Source organism: Mchenga conophoros, linkage group LG5, assembly GCF_057382185.1.
Source record: "Mchenga conophoros isolate Kocher_MC1m ecotype Shallow Benthic linkage group LG5, M_conophoros_male_GT1.1, whole genome shotgun sequence".
In the NCBI taxonomy this organism is placed as follows: Eukaryota; Metazoa; Chordata; class Actinopteri; order Cichliformes; family Cichlidae; genus Mchenga; species Mchenga conophoros.
In genome coordinates this window covers 5,618,365-5,637,807 of record NC_140530.1, presented here as the reverse complement: position 1 = coordinate 5,637,807, position 19,443 = coordinate 5,618,365, and the positions used below count along the sequence as shown (strand labels likewise).

Below are 19,443 nucleotides of genomic sequence, written 5' to 3'. Positions count from 1 at the left end.
TGCAGTAGAACTGTCAGGATCATCCTGAGTGATCAAAAAAGGACAACATTCGGGTAATGGCTAAAAACTGTTCCCACTACAAAAGCCAAGATAACTCAAACGTAAGAGCTGATCATCAACGGAGCTGTCAGGACTTTATTAGTCGTGCCATGCTGTGTACGTGAAGGGTTAACATGCTAGATGCAACATCATTCCCGTTCTACTCAAAACATGCACAGCAGCCAATATGCTCACGACTAAAACACAGACACTCAAAAAAAGAGAGAAAAACACTATAAAGAAACAATGAAACAGAAACTTGTGATCACAGTGAGCAACGTAAAGTCGGAGGACAGCTCAGCATCAGTTGATCCAAACTTACTTCCATATTGCTGTCTAGTGATCCTGCACTGCTGCGTCTCCCACGCTTGCCTGCCCAGAACATGTAACATGACAGATAAGACATGCCTGGTTAAAATATGGAGGTGCACATATTTCTTGTCTGCGACGGCAGGATGCTAACACACTAAAGTGGTACACGGCTAGCTGGTGGCAGACTAGCGTGGCAGAGGGAGGCGAATAAGAACTAAAGGAAATGGGAAAGGAACAAGACACTGCTCCGAAACAAGGTCAGAGATAAATCTGTGCAGTCAACTTGAGTCACTGCTGGCAGGAAACCTTCCCATCAGCAAAACAACTGATCTGACTGCAAGAAAATGATGCTCATGTCCATTAAGATGAAAGACTCCCAAGGGACAGTTCTAAAAAAGACTGGGTGAAATCAGGGGCTAAAATATGCAATTATAAGCAATATTCAGTGTTTTAAACTCAATGTCACTAACTAAGGAATGTCAATGAATGTTACCGACTCAGGCTGATGGTCTAAAATTCTCAAAGGAACTATTACACCCACAAAACTGTGGCTCTCCTCATAACTGGTACTTGTAGATGTGTAGAGCTCCCCTTTAAAGATAGAGAACGTTCCCCGAGAACATCTAGGCTTCCGAAATCCAGATATTGATCAGGCTTTTAAAGGCTGTCCCCTCATTTACCAAAAAGACACGCTGATAAAAAACGACAGCTCACTTCAGTCTTCGAGGTTGCTTCCTCACTTTGAGGTCATTGAGTGTGCTTGTGCAGAGCCGACTGTCTACACCCCGCCTGAATGGTAACATTAATTCCTCTTACTGCTAAGACTCTCAAATTGATCGCACTGACCTACATAGCTCTGCCTCCTCCCCCTTGCGATGCAGGATTATTAGTTGATAGCCTCTGGTAAATTATACGTAGGCCCATTAGCAAACACACCCATCTCTATCTCCTTGCTTCACTGGCTCAGACACTCTGTACCGGCAGGATGGCCGCCATGCCGTATTCCAAGTTTCTAAATCGATTAACATCCAGAAGGAGTAAACAGTGTCATGCCAGCATCTAGCACAGGTACACAATCTACTCAGCCTAGATGAGGGATGAGACAGCATGTTACTATGGCAACCCCTGACTTTACCTGCATCTGAGAGATCGCGTAGGGAGCTGCTGAGGGCGCTTCTCTTCAGACCTTCACCGATGGCATAGCTGTCGTCGAGGCTTGCTCGGCTCAGGTTTCCGTTTCCTGCATCCTTCTTTAACCCGGAGCTCTGGGACATGCTAGGCCTCACCACGCCCTTCTGTTTTTCCAGCTCAGCTGTGCAAGGAGAAAATACATATGTGCCATATACTCCTGGCTTCCACATATTTTCTACTGATGCGAGACAGCTGCTGATATCGTCTATAAAAAATGGGAACAATTTACTCACATTCTATCCGGTACTTCTCCATCTCTTGGACTTCTGCAATAGATTCTCGCAAATCATCAGTGAACTTTTTGCGGTCCTGAGGATTGGGTGCATTGAAGTTGATGAGGACTTTGATATCAGCTCCAGGAATGGCTGAAGTCAGGCGAACGCCATTGGGATAGTCTAAAGAATGATGAAAATAACATTTCAGACATTATACTATTGAAGTCTATTAGAGTTAGGACTGATGTTACCAGTAGGACATAATAGGATCTGAAACCAGCTGCGGGATATCAGAACTACCATCAGAGACAACAGATTTAGGATATTAAAGTATGTGTATGTGGAGTATGTGACTTGGATTATAGATATAATTCAAAGTTTCCATGATGGCAAGCTCTGAGGTTGGCTGTTATCCATCAAAAAGGAACTTTCCAATAGACTTTCCCATTGGGATTTCTGTTAAAGGAACCATGTGACTTAAGTTTAAGTGCGAGAGTTTAACCTTCAAACAGTCCTTGTTTAGGAGGTTCTGTTGATGGAACATTTGGGATCTTTGACTTTGTTCATTTGTATTCTTGTATTTTCCCACTAGTGTCCATTGGCCATTTATAAGAACCTGCAACTGCAAACAGTTATTTTTTGTGCCCGCTTAGCTTTGAAAAGTCATGGAGCTACAGAGGAAGTCCTGAACTGTCTAGGAAGTTTTTGCATAGAAAGGCATCAAACCGGATTTTCAAGCATGACTTTTGTCGGTGCTATATAAATAAAAACGAATCAAATGAAATGAAATTTGACACAACAGCCTACAATGAGAAAGTCAGCTTTAACATTCGTAATAATAATTTAAAAAGATGCAGTTTAAAAGTAATAGTTTCTGAAAATGTCCGCTAATCAATTTGCGTTATGAGATCAGACCAAAAACAGGGCTGAAGAAACTTGTGGTTCCCTAACATTAGTTCCCTAACATTAGTTCCTAGAACTAAGGGGTCTGGGGACTCTCGGTGGACACACATCTATATCACAGTGAGTGCTTCATGCAAATACTACTTACACTGATTCTCAAAGAGGAGGACTTGCATGCCATAAAGAGAGAAGGACTGTCGAAAGCTGTATGTCACAGAATTCTTTTTCTTCTGGAAGATTTTTGTAACCTGTGAAAAAAGCAAAGCACACACTCTTTTTAAGACTCTTTCACTCTAAAACAGAGTTTGTTCTCTTTTTACTGAAAGTAACATCTACCGTACCACTAGCAAGTCATTGAAAAGGAAGATCTCCCTTTGGTGCAGGCCCAACTTTTGAGGTTTGTTGGGGTCGGGCACTTCAAAAAGTCTGCAGTAACAGACCAGTCTCCGGTGGGGTAGAGATAGTACCTGCACAACACAATACAGTATAATTTCTTATTCTGTCTCTTGGTGCTTCACAAAGAGCTTTCAAACATGCTGCTTCAAACTTTATGCCTCATACAGCCTTGAGGAATAACAGAAAAATCCCACTCAGTGCTAATATGAAAATAATTGAAAGGAAATACTTACACAGCCAAGACCATGATGTAAAGAGCCAATCTAAGGAGTAAGAAATCAAACAAAACACATTTCAGAGCTTGAGGGACACATGTGAAAATGTATGCAACAAGAATGATAAGAAGTTTCAAGCAATGTTTAAGACCAAATTAAAAACCAAAACAGTTTTACGGATGACAGAACCACGCTGCCAGAGTCCTTCACTTTCCTCTTTTCCGACTCCGTCCCCCATAATGGTCATGACATCATAAGGATCATCTCTCAGGTATCGACTCACAGAAGGAGTAGTTTTCAAATAAACGGCTTCAAGATCATTATGAGCGAGGCTGTTTATCTCATTTTTACACAGCTTGTTAGCTCAGACTTTTCTTGTGGTTGGTACTCAGGGCAAACGACATACTGCAGTAATTCACAGTGGTATAGTAGCCCTGAAGAGTCACACGGTGAAGAAAGCTGGCCATGAATTAACCATCACACTATAGCAGTTCAGAGGCACACTGGGTAATTTAGTGTTAATGCTCCTGCTTGGATTCAGCTCTTGAGTGGAGGTTTTTAAAAGAAAAGGAGTTACACTTCACATGTAGCTGTCCAAGGTCAAACTCCAACTTACTGGCTTTTTTCCAACGATTAGCTTTTCCACTTTCTGAACCTGGGAAACGTGGTCTTCATTTGTCTTGAGCTCCCGCTTGCGAATCCGTTCGTATATCCCTACGAGCATCTCTCGGGGGATGTCCTCCCCATCATCGACTCCTGCCGGGGGATAAGAGGAAAAGAGAAATAGAGAAAAAAAGAGGGATTAATGATTAAATTGCAGATTTATGCAAGCCAAACCTCTAAATATACTTACTTGCTGCATTGCTTATGTATCTCAAAATACATACAGAAATGTCCTTCAAAGCTCTTTGTGGACAAGTATTTTCTCCTCCATTCAATACTGTACTTTAATTACAGACACTTCAATAGGCAGAAAAATTATTCAGTCATGCCATAAAGCCATTTCCTAATACCCTCAAAATCTGTTGAGGACAACTAAAAAGTACTTTGCTTCGACAGGAAAGCTTTCTTGGCCATGACTTCCAAAAAAATAAATACCTTATTGACATGGCCATTAATCAAGGCAATGTGCATGCACAAAACTCAATTTTAAGATGAATATTTATCCTCAGAGAAACAGTAATGTGTCAGGGGAATACTGGTTTTGTGACAGAACGTTGGATGTGGTGCAGTGAGGGAGAACAAAGTACCTCTAAGGTTCTTAACAAAGTCCTCCAGCTTCATCTTCCTCTCAGGCTTGACGTTGGGGCTGTACATGTCAGTGTTGAGGAGGATGATTGCAAAGGCAAGGATGAAGATGGTGTCGGGGTTCCTGAATTGTCGCACCACACCGGGGTTGCAGATGCAGTAACGCTGGCTGGGAAGAATATGTAAGGAGCAGAAACTGAATGCAAAAATCATTGTTCTGATAAAAACAATAAGTGTGTAAATTAATATTTGGGCCATTAATCCACCTATATTTACCCCTAACAGACAAAAGCAAAACTATTTACTTTAATAGCACAACTGTGCTATCAAAGTGCAGCCATTGCTAACTTTAGCTAGATAAACTAATATATTAACAGAGCTATTGTATGTATTATAAGAATTTACTATGATGTCTTTACATAGTCTACATCTAAATATAAGCATTACATTAACAGACAGAGGTGCAACAACTAGAGTCATGGTGCCACGACAATAACTTGGTCTTAAACACCAAAAAGACCAAGGAGATCATTGTAGATTTCCGGAAGAGGGGTCATAACAACCATCTGCCTCTCTTCATTGGCAGTGAGGCGGTGGAGAGGGTGAGCAGTTTTAAATTCTTGGGGGTAACTGTGACCGAGGACCTGTCCTGGGGCAACCATATCACCTCAGTTGTACGGAAGGCCCAACAGCGCCTCTACTACCTGAGGAGACTGCGGAGCGCACACATTCCCAGATCTCTGATGTTGAACTTCTACAACTGTGCCATCAGCAGCGTTCTGACGTATGGATTTCTAGTGTGGTTCCCCAGCTGCACCAAGGCCGATCAGCAAGCACTCCAGCGGGTGGTGAAAGAAGCTGGCAGAATTATTGGAACAAGTCTGCCAGAGATCAGTAATATCTTCCCCACTCGCTGTCTGAGGAGGGTGCACAGTATCCTGCGGGACCAACATCACCCTGCGCGCCACCTTTTCCATCTGCTGCCCTCAGGGAGAAGGTACAGGTCTATACAGGCCAGAACATCCAGACTGGCCAACAGCCTGTATCCACAGGCTGTGAGGCTCCTGAACTCTCTGCCCCCCTCTCACGGACAATAACCATATCCAACTTCTTAATAGCAATGAACTGGTCTGCATTGGTGCATCATATCTTTATTCTCTTCCCCCTCCTGCCCCCCCCCCCCCTCTTTCTTAAATAGATAACTATCATATCTGATATCATATCTCACAGTACAATAATATTGAATGGGTTGCATTGTTGTATTTTGTCATGTTTCTCAGGTCTTTGTCTGAATTTCTACGAACATTATTGCTAAGGATTGTCTTATTGCATTGGAGTCACACTGGGTTAAATATGTACACTTGGGTTTTAAGGGGTATTTATTATTTTCTTCTTTTTTTTTTGGGTTGTATGGAAGCCCCAAACGCAATTTCATTGTTCTTGACAATGACAATAAATAAATAAATACCAAATACCAAATAACAAATGCATCAGTACTGACTAACGTACAGTAGGTGACAATATGCTAAAATTAGCACGCTAGACTAATTAGCTCATTTAGACTACCCAAAGACTTGAGACCTGAGCCAGTTTCTAAAAATGACCTTAATGCTACTGAAATAACACAAATAATATTACATCAATTTCACTTTGACTTATGTTAGATGCATTCTGGAAAGTTACAATGCAATGTTTTGCTTGAACATAGGAGCTAGTTGATAAGAAGGCATCAGTAAGACAACTTACTGGCAAAGTAAAGGTGTAAGCTTCCCTGTAAGCGATTAGTTCGGGGCATAGGTATCAATGCTTCACCTGATATTAATATTGAGCTCTCTGCTATCTGTTCTGCAGTCAAAGAAATAATGTGCAAGTACAGTAACATTTGTCAATACAGCCTCCATGTATTACACGGGCAATTTCTGAACCACCACAAAGGGAGCTTGTACTCATATCTGGATATGGCTGCAGGTGAGCACCAGATGAGCAGTCATCACTATCTCCCCTGTAACTGTGCTGTTTACTGAGGCCGAAATGTCCTTGCTCACTGCTGATCGAAGCGAATTCTCTATGCACACGAGGGCACCTTTTCTGCTGGAGGTTTTGGAAAAGTAAATGAGGCACAAACAACATTATCAGCAGCCCTGAGGGAGGTATTCCTTCACTCTTTGAACTAATTTTCTCTAAATCATTTTCTACAATGCCTTGGTCGAACAAAAGTCTGGATTTGAAATGGCTTTGCACCGCTCTATTGCTTTCTGCTCGCGACCGTTACATTTAGACTTTTTGGTGTCACCTTTGTTTTAGAGGATAATGGTGTTGTTGAAATGGAGCAAAGCTGGTTTGTGCTATCCATTAATCATAAACGCTATATTGGTGGTAAATACTAGACACGGCAATGAACCCCATAATGACCATCCTGTCACATAATCAGTTAGTCTAAATTGATGTATGACCCTATTTGCAAAAACATCATTTTACACCTCCTTTCTACAGAAAGGCACATGAAGTGGTTTAGATTTAAGCTACCTACATTGGTTTGGGAACTAAAGCCATGGTTTTGCACCCAACTTTTAAAAGCATGCCTTACCTGAAGGCCTCTATCAGTCGCTCTACCTTCTGTGCTTCCCCTTGGACTCTGATGTGTGCCTGGAATTTCCTGAGCGCTTCATCCAGCTCCATAGCTGAGAAGTCCATTTCATCCACTACGCAGCTGGTGAAAAACACACGAGTTCACAGTGAGCAGGAAGTTTGGGAGTGTAACAAGCACCTGCCAGTTCAACTGAGAATATTTTAGAAGTTGTTGGGTTTTTTTTGGCCACGTAGGTGAAGAACAGTTGCAGAAGTTTAAGATTAAGGATGACTACAAACTTGGCTGTTGTCAGTGAGTAAGCTGATCTGCTGTTGATTTTTCAGATTATATGCAGGACATGAAAGGGAGCAAGAGTTTTTCTGCTCACTTGACACTTAAGTAGAAGAAATGTTCATTTCTTCCTCTGCTGAGAAGAGGATTGTGACTCAGCACTCCAGAGCAGTGATACCTTGCATGTCTGGATTTATAGACATTTTCTCAAGGAGCCCTTTAGTTATGCCTGACACCAGCGGACCTTTTCTGGCCTTATCCTCCAATGAATCTCAATAGGCTCTGACAGAGCTGGTGTATTTCAAGTGGGTCTAAGATAAGTCTGTGCAATCTAAAGCATGAGGCACTATTGGAATGATACAAAGGAGTGGAGAGTAGACAATCTATACGACTGCTCTCTCATATCAAAAAACCTGGAAACTATAAAGAGGATCTGTATGTTTATCTGAGCATCATGGCAATTTCCTGAGTGGATTCCATTTCTGCTTATTTCCTGCATGTAACTTGAGTCATTATATAGTCCTTAGACAGTGTGAATGAGGGTAAATTACAAACTGCCAACCTTATGTGCAACTAAATGATGATTTATATTTATGTTCCCAGGAGGCAAATAAACTAACATTCTGTGCACTGGCATAGTTGGCAACTTAAATCAAAAGCCTGAAATGATTCATCCTCAAATACAAATATTCCAAAAGAGTACACCGGCATGATCTGCTGCAGACTCACTCGAGGACATCCCGGTTGAACTGTTTCTGCCGATTACCCAGGAACTCGCCAATCATCTGCCTACTCAAGCCTTTCCTCTGGAGCAGGAAGTGGGCCACACCCACCGGAGTGTCTGGAACAAAGTTTCGCTCTATCAGATACTGAATGCCTTTTTCTGGCTTCCTAGAGACACAGGAAAGAGTAGAGAAAGAGAGACCAAAAAAGAAAGAGGCAAAATGAGAGTGGGTGAGGACACATTCCAAATCTGTGATTATCCCGTTGCGCTCCTAACCCGGCCAAATGTGTGTCGCATGAGGGACAGGACGTAGGGAAGCCAGGAGAGAGTTACAACTCTCTACGGTGTTGATCACAAATGATTAAAAAGCATTTTATAGCGGGCTCAGAAAGCAACCAAATCCACAATCAGCAATGATTAAACAGATTCAGCCGGGCTCAAACGAACTGGAGCAGAATGAGTTTGAAGCTTGCTTGCACTTTACGCAGAACAGGCAGAGATAGTTCTTGTTCCAAACAACTTCATTGCATTTTAATGTGAGGTTCATTTCGAGTTTCTAAGACAAAACAAACACAAAAATCCCATTTTGTAAGTCATGTGAAATGAACTGCATCGAATTTGAACAAGCCAAAGAGTGTGAATGTATCATGTGTTAAGTGACGTTCTATCGTGTGGACGTACTTGTTGAAGAGATTTAGGCCAATGCGGTAATGCCTCTTGCGAATGATGTCATTGCTGAATGCAGGTGAGTCCCAGCTGTTGCGAGTTTCTTTGTGGTACGTCTGCTTGCTGAGCGTCTGTTCACGCAGGCTGTCCCTGGACGAGGATTCAGAACTACAATTGATGGTATCGTTGGAGTTCGATGTGCTGTTGATGCTGTCATTGTCGCCATCTGAGAAATCCGACTCTGACTTGCTCTGCCGGTTTGCTGTACCATTGATTGCCAGATGGGCCTCCAGCTGTCGCGATCGATGTCGGGAAGTGTCTTCTTCTCTGGAAGGCCCTCGAGGTGGCAGGCTGTGGCTGACTTGTTTAGGGCTACTCTGCTGGTTGCTGATGCTTCGTTCGTAGGCATTCTGTCTCTTTAAAGAGCTGCGGTCAGAACGATCACTCAGCTCCACTGAGCTATCACTGGGAGGCTCTATGGTCAATAAGGGTAGGTGATCTACCCGTAGACGTTGCTCTTGGCATTCCAAGGAAGGTGTACTGCGGCAGCTGGTATCGGTGTCCCCTTTTTCATCCTTATGAGCAAGAGACCAATAATCTTGTGAGGAGTTGAGCGAACGCTGGCGCAAGTCTGATTCTGTGCTTGAGGGCCGGTCTACAGACTGAGAAAGAGGAAGGGGTGGTGATAACTCCTCTTCGTCGATGTACAGGGTGACATCGCTGTAAGACGCTGTCATCTCATCGAGTTTACGGTGTTCTGAGGCGCTGTGGGAGGGTTTCACCTGACAGGTGACCTCTCTGTCCATATCCTGGAGGCCTCTCCCTGGCTCTGACTGACTGTCTTCACCATGTAGGCTGCGGCAGTTCAGAGCATCATCTATGGACTCGGCTAGAGATTTCACCTGCCTTGAAAAGGCATCTTCTAGTTCTGTGATGGCATCTGTGAAGTCGCTCTGTGTGGTGGGGGTCTTGGCCTGCACACCCATCTCCCCGCCATGGTCTGACTGCCTTAGTGCACCAATTTTAGTGCCATCATCTGTGAGAGAGACCTGCTTTCCCTCGAAGTAGGAGCTATGGACTTTTTCAGGTCCTTCAAAGGAAAACTGCATTCTCATATTGGATAGGACGATCCGTCTGGACATACGGTTCTCAGACATAGAGCTTCTAAGACGCTCAAAGTTTTTGTTCATCTGGTATTGGCGGAAAGCTGTCTGTATGGTGCGGGCAGCATGCCGGGTTATGAAACGCCCACCATATTTGCGCTCTAGCATCTCCACCTGTAGGGAAAGGAGGGGAATTTGAGAGAAATGAAAACATATTGGAAACATGGGAACACTTTCCTCAATAGTCCCTTTAGACGTGTTCTTACGAGACTTGAGACTTGCAAAAGCATCCTACAATGGTACAACCGAAGCAAAAAACAAAAAACTAAACAAAAATAAGAAAACCCAGAAAGCTAATTTCCTGAGCTCTCTGGCAAAATATATTTGTCTGACACACAAAAAACATCGTTATGATAAAGATGGTTCATCTATGATCACACAGTCTAATTAAAGAGACTTGACCACATTATTTTTAAGAGATGCTAACACCAATAACTAAACAAGCTTTGTTCACTGAATGAAGCCTTGGGAGTAACAGCTGAAAGCTCTGAAAAAACTAGCAAGGATTCTAATCCTTCTGTCCAAAACAACAAAATGTGTGTCTGTACGCCACAGCCTGTAAGCACAATAGGTACAGGTGGCTTGTTTTATGAGAAACAGTACATTTTCTAACTGTATGACCACTTTAGTTCATTAACATAAATGTAAGATAACCAGAAACTGCTTTTTTCTCTGAAACTGAAAAGAACAAATCCTACTGAATCATTGCAGTGCTTGAGAGAAACAGTATCCTGTCTTGTATTCTGTATATGACTATACTGAAAAGTCTCAAACTATATGCCTCTAATTAGAATAATGTCAGGGCTGAATTGCATTGTCCCCCTCTCATTCCCGTACCGCTTACACTGACCTGGTTTCCACCTATGGACTCATGGGGGTAAAAAATGACACTAAATCTATACCACTTCTGTATGGGACGGCCAAGGAGGCGAGTGGGTTTATACTTGCCACAAATGGAACATGACAGGAAGTTTCAATGCAAGAAGTTAAGCAGTGACAAAAGGATTAAGCGGTGATATCATTTCCTATCGATAATGTATTACTAATATAGATGTCATACAGATGCTATTTATTATTGAAACACTATTATTTTGAAACAATGACAGTTTGACGTGTCATGTGATAAATAACTCAGAAGAGCATTTAGCTACATTTGACAGTGTGCTTAGTAACTCTGGTCTTTCTGGTTCATTCTAAGTTCTTAGTGCTTTCCTGTGGGCTTCAGCTATATGAAACTATAGAAGTAATAAATAAATGCAAACAGACTCTAGATACTCTATATAAACAAACTATGCTGTGAGTCTGTTTGGTTGGCACACAACCAGAGCTAAGGAGGGAATGATGCTCTCTACTGGGGTCACCAAAGTCACTAGATGATCTTTTATGTAGTTCTTCTAAAGGCCATGCACATATTTTCCTGTCATGTCCTTATACAAGAGTCTCAAATTCTACTCAGCAACACACTTTAATGCCTAGTTGCCTGCTTTTTCTTTGGGCTTGCTTACAGATAATACGCTGTATGGTTTCCACTACCCATAGTCCTCTCCATGTTGTGGTCAAGCCACAACCTCTGAGGCTGAACAATGAAGTCGACTTTAAAATGCCAAAAACTTCAGTTCCTCTAATGAGTATCGTAATTGTCGGGCTATAAGCCGCTACTTTTTGCACCAGCTTTGAACCCTGCGGCTTTTAGTCAGGTGCGGCTTTTCTATGGATTGTCCATGATTTTTGTCATATCGTAAGACGATTTGTTTTGTTTGTTCCGCTGTTGTACGGCACTACGTTGCCTGGCGGAAGGGCATGTGATCAGACACACAGTATCGGGGTTCAAGAGTGGTATGTTGGTCACGTGTCCATCCGCCAGGCAACATAGTGCCGTACAAGTAGCGCGAAAAACAAACTTCAAAGTAGCGCTATGCGTTCAGCCGGAGGCGTGGATGACGAGCGGCAATAAACTTGCGAAAAGCAAGTTATGCTCAACTCCACCGGTGGAATCTGACAGCGTGGAAAAGTGTGAAAACATCCACAATCATCAACGGATTTCGAAGGGCTGGACTGCTGCATGATGGAGAGGAGGACACCGCCACGGCCCTTCAGAGGGTGTTTGACTCTGACACTGACAACGAGGATTTGTTTGGTTTTGTAAGAAGCTGAGAGTGGATGACGTAGCCACCCTGAGCCTGTTTGTATCCGACACTGGAGGAGAGGACTTTGGTGGTTTTAGTGCGCAGGAAGATGGTGGTGAATGACTGACTTTTCTTCTTGTTGAAGCCGTGTCACTGCACCTGAGCCTAAAAGGTAGTCCGAATCTATTTTTCTGGTGTGCTGTAGGTCATTGTTATGTACTACATTTGTTACTCGTTTATGAAGCACAGTACATGTTTCGTACTTGTAATTACCGCTACTTTTACATATACCTAAAAAGTTGTGCAAATATGTACCCATAACTTGTTTTTCAAAATATTAATAAAAGTGATGTGTCTCCAAACAGCCATCTCTTTCCTGACAATTCCCTTTGTGCATATTCTCTTACATAACAAATTTCCCACGTGTGGGACTAATAAAGGTTATCTTATCTTATCTTATCTTATATGATAAGTCAACATTGAAACACTTGCGGCTTTTAGTCAGGTGCGGCTAATGTATGTACAAAACAGGATTTTCCCCTGATTTTAGCTTGTGCGGCTAATATTCAGGTGCGCTTTGTAGTCCGGGAAATACGGTACTTGAGGATGGTAGCAAATCTCAATATACGCTCAACTTACTCCTATTTAAGTCACTGAACAGGACCCTTTGACTGTGTTGATGCCTAATTTTGCTGCTAATTAAGTTATTGGTGTCCTCTGGAAAAAATGGAGGGATTCACTGTCATGTGGAGCCTTAGTACATGGCTGAAGACCAAGCAAACCATCCATGCCTACTACTGCTGGAAAAAGAAATGACTCTGACTATGAATTTTTTATGTGTTGAAAGCCTGTAACAGTCTGCACGGCCCTAAATACACATTACAAACTAACTGGACTTCCAAACTAGAAGGACTTGATGCACCACATCAGATATCATGGGGTGTAAAGCTAATAGATAATGGTGGGCAGCAAACTAATGAAAACATTATGAGAATACAATACAACAGGTTGCAATTTTTTTTAATGTTGACAGAAGTTTTGTTTTTATATTTTCAGAATGAATCAGTCAGAAAGTGAAAAATGGAAAAACCTTGGCAGGGAACTGCAGTTTTGGCTAATAATTCTCCTTTGATGTGCCACGAAAAACTAGGATCTACTACACATCTGCTCATAATGCCTCTGTGTTCAAGCTACTCATTACTCTAAGTTTTAACAAATTTAAGTTAGTGTGGCCCTTTCCCGTCTCACCTGCTTGTCCTGTAGGTCAGATGAGAGCTCATAGCTCTCTGACAGCGAGCGGGAGCGCTTGATTGCCTCCTCTTCTGCTTGCTTGCGGAGGATGGACTGAGAGTGCTGAAGCTTGGGCCGTCTGGGCCGTGGGTGGCCTGGCAGCAAGATGTGCCCGTAGAGCTGGCTGTCCAGGTGGTCGGGGCCGAGCCCGCCGCTGTGGGTCACTGGGACACAACTGTAGCCACCACTAGGGTCCACAGAAGCTCCCACTTCAGTTCCTGGAGCATCACCTTCCACACTGCGGCACACAAACACAGAGAGCACGCCAAGTTAGTCTGCTTAGTCATTTTCCTGAGTGCACACACTCCCTTGTGTGTGTCAGCACAGAGCACGTGACAGATGGAAAAAGTGAACTTTGATACTGCTGGCAGGGTATAAATGCGAGCGAGTGAATTTATAGCAGCAGTCAGTGTGCAGCCTGTCGTCTTTACACATTCTCTTTCCAGAGCAGGAAAAACCTCAGGCTATCCCAAGCAGCCGTACGAGCGAGGCACTATGTCTTAATTAAAACAAATGAAATGACTGTGAATAAAAGCTGACTGTTAAAGACACACTTTAACTCCACCGATGCTGAAATTACCACAACATTATCAGAAACCCAATCTTACTATAAACAAAGGGGCACCATGTCAGAACTGATTAAAGCATGTGAAGTAGTGCCTTGAATATTGAGATCAATACAGACCTTTGTTCTCTCACAGAAGTTCAAACATCAGTTTGGATAAACTGGCAATGACCGACCGGCTCGTTCCAGACTATAGATCGGTTCTCCCAGCATACAGCTGGTCTCCACACATCTTACACTGTTGTGATTTTCTACCATATATTTGGTTCTCAAAGACAGCTCCATAAGTATTCCTGTAAAGAATCAAAGATTCTGCCTTACAGGACTGATCTGACTGCTTTTTGAATGTTTGACGTAGTGAGATCTTCCTCTCCACTGACAAATGTTTGATTTAAGAAACGTTTTCTTTGTACAAGACTGGATGTCAATGTAAGGACATTAAATGCTTATGAGACTGCAGATAAACATTTTAGTCAAAAAAAGGAAGGAAGCTGAAATGAGGATTGCTGACGATAGAAAAAAAAAAAAGATGGCAAATGAATCTATCATGAATCAAAGTGAAACTGCACTTCCTCCCTCCCAATAGTTGAAAATCATTTTTTGCTCATTTACGGCTTATACTATCCACTGCTATCTACACACTTAAAACACAAAGTATAGAGTTGCAGGTGACAGCAGCGTGTCGGTCATACAGCTGGACAGCTGTGTGGCTCACTTTAAAGTTGCTATCGGCAGGCTTCCTTTTACTTCTCTTTTTACTTCTTCATTTTGGAATAAATGTTCATTTCACAATGTAGTGGCTATAATAATGAGAACATGCGTGTTCCCTATCAGTCACACATTTACTATGCAATTCTGTTTATCACCTTGTATGATGATGATGGCTACCAAAACAGGAAGGGCATATCTACTGGGAACTTACCATAAGGAGCTGAAATACTAATGGCAGAGACAAAATTAAAGGAAACCTGTTAGCCTAATACAGGTGTTTAAAAAAGACGTTTGGCTAGCTTTGATGGGTATTCTAATGACTTACAGCTGGGAGACATGACTTTAGGTCCACGACATGAATCATCCTTTAAACTCTACATCCTTTAAACAAGCATTACTACTTAAGCATTACTGCAACTACTAAAGGTTCATTAGCTTTGCAATCCCCCTCCACCCCAGCTCCTCCTTTCATGCCATCATGTCACTGATTCCTGCTCTGTTCTGCACTGGGTCTTGCTGATGCTCTTACTCCATGGTGTTCCATGTATGCACATGTGTGGAGGTCCCAGAACAGAGCTACACAGCCAAATATAAATGACAGCAGATGAAATAGCTGCCTCTCTTTAAATGCCGTGGTTTTGATTGAACTGCAAATGCAATCCAACAAAAGGTGACTGCTGATATGTTCACAGTGGAATGTTTCTCATGCATGCAGTTGGTTTGCTTTCTGCACATGCCATTTTCCCGTGAATGTAGTCATGGAATTATTTGTTGCAAAAACAACAAGAAGGAGATCACACTGAAGCAATTGGTGAACACCTCAGGTTGGTGGCCTCTTAATATGCAGTGAGGTGGGGATAATAATCATGGTGCACAACTACACTTGTATCTTTTGTTGTAGTTCTCACATATGAGTCTGAGTTGCTCTTCAGTACTAATCATTTAGACAGCAACCACTGGAGACAGCTTAACTGAATTTTTGTGTCTACATTGTTTTGTGAAAGATATCAATCAACACTACAAGAACAGGTATAATATAGTACAACTCCAATTGCTACTTCCTATTAGTGTAAGCCGTCAACTGCAGTCGAGCTCACTTCTAAATTAGGCAGAACACTACATTAAATTGCTAATCAACAAAAAAAAAGACAAGCCTATCATTAAGGCTGGCTGCGAACCCCTCTGTTCACCACCTCCATCTAAGAACCACATGTGGTATATATCATGACTTTTTTTTGGTTTATTTGGTGAGGTCTCACTTTGGGGAGGCCTGAAAAATAGATTAGCCTAGAGCTTGGCCTCTGACCATTGATGTGTTTTGGCTCAAGTGGGGTACTTAAAGGACAGCCCAGCTGCTTATACATAGTGTGTAGGCATATTTCTGTATGTGGAGAACTGCTGTTTAAGAAACTCTGTGGTATCAGTGCAGAAGAATGGGATGTAACATTTGTTCCCCAATTCTTGATATTTTGTAACATGCATCCATGGTTGTTACTCTTCATCTGCATCTCCTAAACAATTATTTCTGCATGACAGACTCTCTTTTTCGGCCCTCAGGAAGCAAATTTACAAGTCCACCAGCAACCAGCAACCAGGCTGAGACATCACACAAATCAGAAAGTTGCCAATAGCTTCATGTGCAATCGTGATTTGTAAAAGATCACACCAACTACTGCACTGGCATGAGGAGTGAGACATCCAGAAACACTTAGCAGATATGCTTTTCATTATCAATTCATTTCACACAGCAGTACACAACGGCAATGTCAGAAAAAACAAGACATCCATGTTGCAGGATGTTGGCCTATTGTTGGCTGTGTACCATCTGACCTGAACAGTCAGTCAGAGACAGAAACGTGTCAGTGCTTCATCAAGCCAGGACGTGGTGGGGTCTGACTTTAAAAACAATGCATAATCAGTTTGACCAGATTTCAGCAGTTTTCTCTTAAAACAAAAATGTTCCTTTTGTCATCAGTGTGATGGGTGAGGTGGAAAGGCTCATCTCTGTAGGAGAATGTGTCAAAATTAGATAATAAAGGGTGAAGTAAAAGTTTGAACAGGAAAGAGATTTGACATCCAGGATAGGGTCAAAGCGGTAGACTAATGATTCCTGTCATCATTCTGAAGAGGATGATATTTAAATGGGGCTACATTCACATAAGTTAGACTTCTGCTGAGAAATATGACATATCAAAGCAAAACAGCTACATTTTATATTGGTGGTGTTCTGAGATAAATCTGAAAAATGATTCATTTGTTCAGATGCTCTAAAGAACCAAATGTGTGTTCATCTCCACACTGGGAGGTGTCCGCTCTACTCTGACCCACACAATCTGAGAAGTCCATTTCTAACATTTGTTTGTGCAATTTTATTCTTTCAGTCTAGTCTTTGGACAAGTTCCAATTTGGTTCCAATAATGCTTCGCTGACATGGAAACCTTTCTACTCCTGTCCTTGCATGGTTAGTATGGAGTTTAAACAACTCTGAAAAACAGCTGTGGTGTAACTTCTCCTGAAACCACAAACTACTGTGTTCCTGTTTTGCTCTGTGTAAAACATTTAAACAAAAAAAAGAAGGGTTGTGTTAGTTTGTGAACTTTGAGATGAGTGAGTCGACAGATATTTAAACACTGAGAGGAGCTACGTTAACTATTTCTCCCTTCTTCAAAACTTTAAGCTCAAGTTTGTACTGGGGAAAAAAAAAAGTGCCTAAAATTAACAATAGCTTAGTAGTGGCATTTAGAACAAATTTGGAAGGCCGCACATTCCTGTGGGATACTTTGCAATAATGTTTATTTGGCCAAGTCACTGTAATGAACGACAGTTTCTCTGTCACGTGATAACATCTCTCATTAGGGAAAACGTCCCCGCTCTCCAAGCTGGACACTCACGCTCATTTTAAAACCACTTTCAGCATTTTCATTCCCTTCCCTGTGCACCCTCAACACATTTTTAATTTTTAAAGGAACTAATCTAATCAGACAGAGAGAGCCCTTTAATTAGACTGAAGGGCGGGCCATAATACATCTGCTCCAGCAGAGGAAGTTTAATTGGAAATATCAATTCCGTTAGACGGAAGAAGAGCTTGGCATGCTCGAAACGTGGCACCAAACTCAAACCACTTACAGCATGCTGATGTCTTCAGTTAGCTGGTTATGTTGCATGAGAATGACTGAAGAGTATGTTGCTTATATTTCAACATATATGAAGTATATGTTGAAATATCCCCAGCAGTCAGAGAGGGAGAGAGAGAGATTTGTTCAGAGCAGGAAGAATGAGTGTGACAGGTTTTAGAAAACGCAAAAGGATCTCCTTCCTAGATAGCTCCAGTCTTCATACTGTAGTACTGTATAGGTGCATATTAATTAGAGGTTATACATGTAGCCAATTAACTAGCAAACTTCTAAAAAGAATGTAACTACATATTATTGCTAAAGAGATATCATAAAGATGCTGGAAGAACTGGGATTGGCACCTCCAATGTTTGAGATGCTGATGGAGGTAATTCCACTACCGCAGTTTGGTACGTGTTTGGATCAGTGCTGGACCATAAACTGAGGTGCAGCAGCAACTGTGGGGAGCATGACTGAAGCAGGAAGTACCCGGATCACTGATATTTGTTTAAGCTAAGTGTATCAGTGTTACTGTGTTGGGACTCCACTTGTGTTAACTATAATCTGGCTTCAACCTAACACACTGCTACAGCTTCCAAAATGTCAGCCAGTTGAATAATTGAACTGCTTTCATAAGAGTAGCTCTTTCTATTTCACTTATCCTGTTAGCAGTGGAACATTTCAGCCTTACATCTGAACACCCCGCTCATATTTCAGTGATTGACAGCCATCTTGTTACTACATTAGACCGAGTAACATTTCTGAATGAGTTTCAGTGCAGAACAAACACGAATGCAGTTGACAACTGACAAACGCCTAACAGCCACGTGACATAATCCTAGAGCCTAATCCTTAGCAGAATTCCCCCAGGAGGACTCTTTGTACGGCAGGCATTTGTTTATTTGCATTGATTATTTTAGAAATTAGTTTAAGAATACTTAGTTTGAATTATATATCCATCCAACCTCTTTTCTACTATGTGTTAATAATAAATCTGATTCAACAAACAGCTGCATCTGAGTGCAGATATTTCACTGTTACTATGACAGACGTGCATAATTCAGTTCCATTCAATTTTCTTTATATAATGGCAAATCACAGCAGCAGTCACCTCAAGGCACTTTCTATTGTAAGGTAAAGAGCCTACTATAATACAGAGAAAACCCCAACAATCAAACTTGGCGACTGTGGGAAGCAAAAACTCCCTTTTAACAGGAAGAAACATGAGACAGGGCAAAAGACACACTAATTATTGATAACTAACGATTAAAGGGAGAGTGTGAAAAGAGGTAAGCAAAGAAGAAAGACTCAGTGCATCATGAGGTCTGTAAGATTAGTTGGGGCTGATTACTCAAGACCTTGTATGTGACGAGAAGGATTTAAAACTTAATTCTGAATTTAACAGGGAGCCAATAAAGAGAATCCCCTATGGGAGAAATGTGCTGTCTCTTTCCCTGCCAGTACTCTCAACTGAAGCCTTTTAAGGGAGGTTTTAGGACAGCCTGATAATAATTATTTACAATAATCCAGCCTAGAAATAATACATACATGAAGCAGTTTTTCAGCATCACTCTGAGACAAGACATTGCACGTCACGGTATTTACATTTCTGTGGAAAGAAATGTAAAGAAAGTGTAACTTCCTCTTATGTCAGGGAGTCAGATACATAATACTGGGCCTTACTGCCAGATTTCACTTGGAAACAG

The 19,443-nt window shown here is 41.9% G+C and overlaps 1 protein-coding gene across 11 annotated transcripts in view; it reads right to left on the bottom strand.

The window, feature by feature from the left end:
- Positions 1-19,443, bottom strand: part of iqsec1b (IQ motif and Sec7 domain ArfGEF 1b) — a 246,871-nt gene that overhangs the window by 7,321 nt on the left and 220,107 nt on the right. For all 11 annotated transcript variants that reach the window (XM_085272895.1, XM_085272897.1, XM_085272899.1 and 8 more), the window contains 12 exons: positions 13,307-13,586; positions 8,785-10,046; positions 8,109-8,270; positions 7,107-7,229; positions 4,522-4,688; positions 3,888-4,027; positions 3,290-3,319; positions 3,002-3,127; positions 2,809-2,908; positions 1,776-1,937; positions 1,487-1,663; positions 362-411 (listed from right to left, as the gene is read on the bottom strand). In XM_085272895.1, the coding sequence (XP_085129021.1) occupies positions 362-411; positions 1,487-1,663; positions 1,776-1,937; positions 2,809-2,908; positions 3,002-3,127; positions 3,290-3,319; positions 3,888-4,027; positions 4,522-4,688; positions 7,107-7,229; positions 8,109-8,270; positions 8,785-10,046; positions 13,307-13,586 (2,779 nt within the window). The remainder of the gene's footprint in view (positions 1-361; positions 412-1,486; positions 1,664-1,775; positions 1,938-2,808; positions 2,909-3,001; positions 3,128-3,289; positions 3,320-3,887; positions 4,028-4,521; positions 4,689-7,106; positions 7,230-8,108; positions 8,271-8,784; positions 10,047-13,306; positions 13,587-19,443) is intronic.